Genomic DNA, 4711 nt, shown 5'->3' on the forward strand with positions numbered 1-4711 from the left:
TCCCAGGTGGAAAGGGGGCTCTTCTCTGCTCCGACAAATTGCAAAGCAAGGAGGCACACTTTGCCTGCTTCTCATAGCACTCCCTCACCTCTATCAAAGACCAAGAAAACTTTCCTGGTTTGCTGCTGTTGTCTTTGATGCCGCTGCTCCTCTTGCAAATTCTGCACGAGCAGTAATTAATGACATTTGGGTGAGTAACCGCTTATGCACACATTGCTAACTTGTAAAAAAATGGCAGCCAAAACAGAAGTTTGTGATTTCCCAAATGGCTTGGCTGTGTGAGAGAGCAATCAGACATGTGGTGAACCCAGTAGGTTCAGTAAATACTGGACTTTCTCTGGTATTGGGAAAATCGGGGGTGAGCACGGGGGCTGATGACTGTAGAACTGATCGGGCAATTCAAATCAGTTGGGGAGAAGCAACAACAATGGAACAGCTCATCTGACCGCACCCTAGATCTCAACAGATCCAGTTTAGGCTTATTTAAGTCTTGCCTGAAGCCATATCCACAGCTTTATTGCAAAGAACTCTTAGAAACTGCTAAAAGAAATAGATGCAGAATTGAAGAAAAGTCAACAGGAATCACCAGGTTTATCATAGTATCTGAATGCTCCTTAGAAAGCTAGAACAAAGGTTGCTATCTTTCACCTGTCATAGTCTTGGCAGATCTCCCCAACAGCTACCAGTGCCTTCAAGTATTCATTCGGCTGATAAGGGTGGATATAGTGAAGAGAACAGCTGTTCCGGGGATCACCATTGGAAGCTGTAAAATCTATCGCTACCTGGAAAAGAAAGAAGAGGGAAAAGTTGAGTTACACATTCTCAGATGTATGCCTCCATATTCTTTTGTCATAGAACAAATTTAGACTATGAAAATGAATTTAGACTATGATTCCCCACCCACCCCCAAAACAGGCCAGTTGCACAATACAGTTATTTGGGTGGTATTCTCATAACAATGCAGTATCTTCACAGTGTGTTGTACATAGTAAAAACTATATGATATACACAAAAGCGCCGTGTGTTGTTATAGAACACCATCACACAAAATGCTTTAAAATCTATGAGTTATTAGTTTATTACACTTTTTACACAACTTCCAATGACACAGACCTAAAAGAAAGTTATAAATCAATAATATGAAAGCAGTAACAATATAACGGTAAATTGAATTCAATAAAAATAGTATTAAAATGGCATCATGCTCCATTAATCTTCATAGTTGGGTTCTGAAATAAGTCACCATTTTCCACAGGAAATTCAGAGAACTGGCATCCAAAGATGGTGACTTGCCTTCCCCTATAGCATCATGGCCCATAATATATTTGTGTGTATGTGGGGGGGAATTGGTATCCAGGGAGCTCAGCCTGGGCTGAAGAAACATTAACATGATCTGGTATAGTCGTGGTATTTCAAAAATAAAATTGACATTTTTCTTTCATGACTTATGAGATTGTATGTATAGCCTTTGTAAGTTTGTCCCACACTCAGAGAAACAATGCTTGGCCACTTCCTACCATATTGCTTCACTTGTTTGCTTGTCTGGAATGTAATAGCTTGAAATTCATATCTGACCAAGTGGTAACAGTAATGGACTAACAGATGGGGCAGGAACAGGACTAGATGGGGTTTGGATTCCTCACTATTTGAAGGCTGTTTGAAAGGCACCCAGCGCTTCTGTGGGCAAGTTGTGGAACTGAACTCTGGTTCACCTCCACCTGAGGCCCACCTAATCAACAATGAACGTGATTGACAGATTCCCTCCCACAAAGTAAGGAGTCTTCTTGTGATGAAGAAATGCATTTTGCTTAGTGGAAAGAAGTCCTTTCATCCAACTTGAAGATGCTGTGTATGGTTATGGTATTATACTTGTTCCCAGGTTCCCTAAAAGACCCAGAATAATTTCCAAAACAAACAGCAAATTCCATCAAATCTCAATATACCTGTCTAAAATTACATTTTGGTGTTATTTGTTCCAATAAAACTTATCACAGTAAAACGAATGAAACACACTGTCTGTTCCAATTACATCACAATGTTCATTTGTCTAATTATAAGTTCTAAGTAATCAGAGCTTAATTTAATCTCCCACACTCAGGTGCTTTCAGGTTCACACATCTGTCTAGCACAAAAGCATTGCAAAATTAAAATGTTCTGCACCAAACACACACAGGAGAGAGAGAGAGAGAGAGAGAGGGAGGGAGAGGGAGAGAGAATTTGTGTGTGTGTTTGTCTAGGCAGTTTCAGATGCTTACATTCATTTCATTCTCACTGCTTCAACTTTGTTGTGATTATTGTAATAATTCGTATTGCACTTTCTATACTCAGATAATTATATAAGCTAATTAACTGTCCCCCCTCTTTTTAATATATTTTTTTACAGATGGTAGAGAGCCGGAAGGTGAGCCAGGAGGCAGATCTAATGAGCTTTGAACAGATTTTGGGAACTGGAACGCCATGCCCTTAGTTTTTGAGAAGTGAGAGGCATCTGGCAGTAAAGCACATTTTACTTAACCTTTCAGAAATCATGTCTTCTTTTTTTACTTTAAGGAGGGGACAGATTTCTAGCTCAGTGAATACAGGACAGCAGCATCATGGAATATTTTCAGTGAACCAGAATAAACACACAAGACAAACAATATAATTGCATGAACTGGGATAATACAAAGGGAATAAAATTCAGCATTGCAAAGAATAAAGACATATTTATGGACAAATAGCAAAAAAAGTTTCCAGCTGCTCACCATGTTGTCATTTGTTATATATTATAATCCGTGTAGCTTGTTTCCCCCCAGTTCTGCTGTGATAGTCCAATTTTACAGTTTAACTAATATACAGAACATTTGGGGTTGGAGTACATTGTTGGCATTTTCCCCAATTTGAGGGGCCTCAGTGGGCAGATAGAATTACAATGAATAAAGCTCTTTTGAAGATTTAGAAAATGAAACAGCATGGGTTGGATCCAGATTAAATTGTTAATTTCTGTTTGTTTGTTTGTTTATTTATTTCATTTATACCCCGCCGTCCCCGCATGCGGGCTCAGGGCGGCTTACATGGGCACAACAGTGCAATAAAATATAACAAGATTAAAACAATTAAGGCACAAAAGTGCAATAAAAATAAAACAGGTTAAAACACTTAAGACAAAAATTCACATCTTACAGGATACATCAGTGACTAAAATACTGTTGATTCCCGTTACCCACTGCAGGCCCCCCTTAAGTCATTTCTCAGGATCTTCTACCCACAGGAGCAGCATTTTGCAGAGTGTTACCCCAAGACAGCTTTATTAAATAATTTACTATGAGGCCCTCTTGTCTGCAATACTCAGAGAAAGTGTTAATTGTTTTCCGAAGGCTACTTCGGATCTGGATCATTTGCATACAATAATGCAGGAACTTCTTGGCCAGTTATAATACTGATTATGTGAAGTCCGAAATGTAACATTTGTTGTGGGAATACTAATGGAGAAGATTATAGTGTAAAAAATGAAGTGAGACCTACATACTCCCCCCCCCCGATATTTGCATTCAGATCAGAGGCTGCAAGCATACAAGAAGATCTAGAAAGTGGTTAGCAGACAAAAAGAGGGGGTTAGGGAATGCCCGGTTAATACTATACCAGCCCTGAAGAGATGAAGGAATCCAAGGTAAGATGAGAGGAGATGTGTGGACCGACCAGTGAGACCACAGAGGACCTGAGTTATGCTCAGGGGTGTTAGCTTTGTGTGCGCCCAGCTAAAGTCACACTGGGCATGTGCAAGACTGGGTATAGTTAAAGTGAAGGTACGTTAAAGTGTGGTAGCTAGTTTCACAATGGATTGATGGGATTCCCACTGTGGAATAACAGGGCGATCTGGTGTTTCCCTAGTACCAGACAGAGGAGAAAATCCTTTCCTTAATGTTTGACAGGACGAAGCTGAATAGATTACCATTCTACAGCAATGTTTACCTAGTAACAGAGCAGTAACAGGGTCTGGATCAGTGTAGTAACAGCAGGGGTCTCATCCTGCCGGAGCTCTCCAGAGCCCTGCTCCAGGAGTGACCAGCCCAGGTGGCGGGGCGGTCACATGACTGAGCCCCACCGTCCCCCTCGCCCCGGGCCTGGCACGCCAAGCAGGGCATCGAAGACGGGCGGGAGGAGGAGCCACTCTCTCAGCCACCTTGCGCACAGGCCAGTCCCTCTCGGCCCTCTCGCCCCCCGCGCACAGGCCAGTCCTTCTCGGCACCCCCCACCCTGGTGCCTCGTCCCACTCAGTCGGAGCCTCGCCAAGGGGCGCAGAGGGAAAAGAGCCACCCTGGACCTTCGGGCTCCCCAAGAGCATCCTCCCTGGCGGGGCTGGGGAACCACGGGCTTCGACTGCCTCTCCTCAGAAGCCCCCTCATGCCCTTCCAGCCGGCCGCAGGCACGCTCTCGCCCTCACTCACCAGCCCCGGCGTTCCCACGCTTTTCCTCTTCCCGCTGCTCGCCCGCACTCCTCAGCCATGAGCCCAGGGAACTGCAAGAGACCAGACCAGGAACCACTGAGCGCGCCGAGCTCCGGGGAAGAAATGAGTCGTGAGCCCCCGCCGGCCAGGGAGGGAGAGGTGAGCGACCCTCCTGGCCTTCAAGCTAAATGCGGGCAATTAGAGGGCTAGGGCGGCCCATGGCCAAGCGCTTGAGTGGGGCCCTTGAGCTCTAATTGCGGTGGCGGCCCCAGAAGCTCACCCGG

General features: G+C 44.2%; 1 protein-coding gene across 1 annotated transcript in view; it reads right to left on the minus strand.

The window, feature by feature from the left end:
* The window catches only part of CPNE4 (copine IV), a 128908-nt gene that overhangs the window by 29130 nt on the left and 95067 nt on the right, over positions 1–4711 (minus strand). Inside the window, exon 10 of the mRNA XM_015413840.1 lies at positions 649–782. Coding sequence (XP_015269326.1) covers positions 649–782 — 134 coding nt within the window. The remainder of the gene's footprint in view (positions 1–648; positions 783–4711) is intronic.

This window comes from Gekko japonicus, unplaced genomic scaffold (assembly GCF_001447785.1).
Source record: "Gekko japonicus isolate JY-2015 unplaced genomic scaffold, Gekko_japonicus_V1.1 scaffold981, whole genome shotgun sequence".
NCBI classification, from domain to species: Eukaryota; Metazoa; Chordata; class Lepidosauria; order Squamata; family Gekkonidae; genus Gekko; species Gekko japonicus.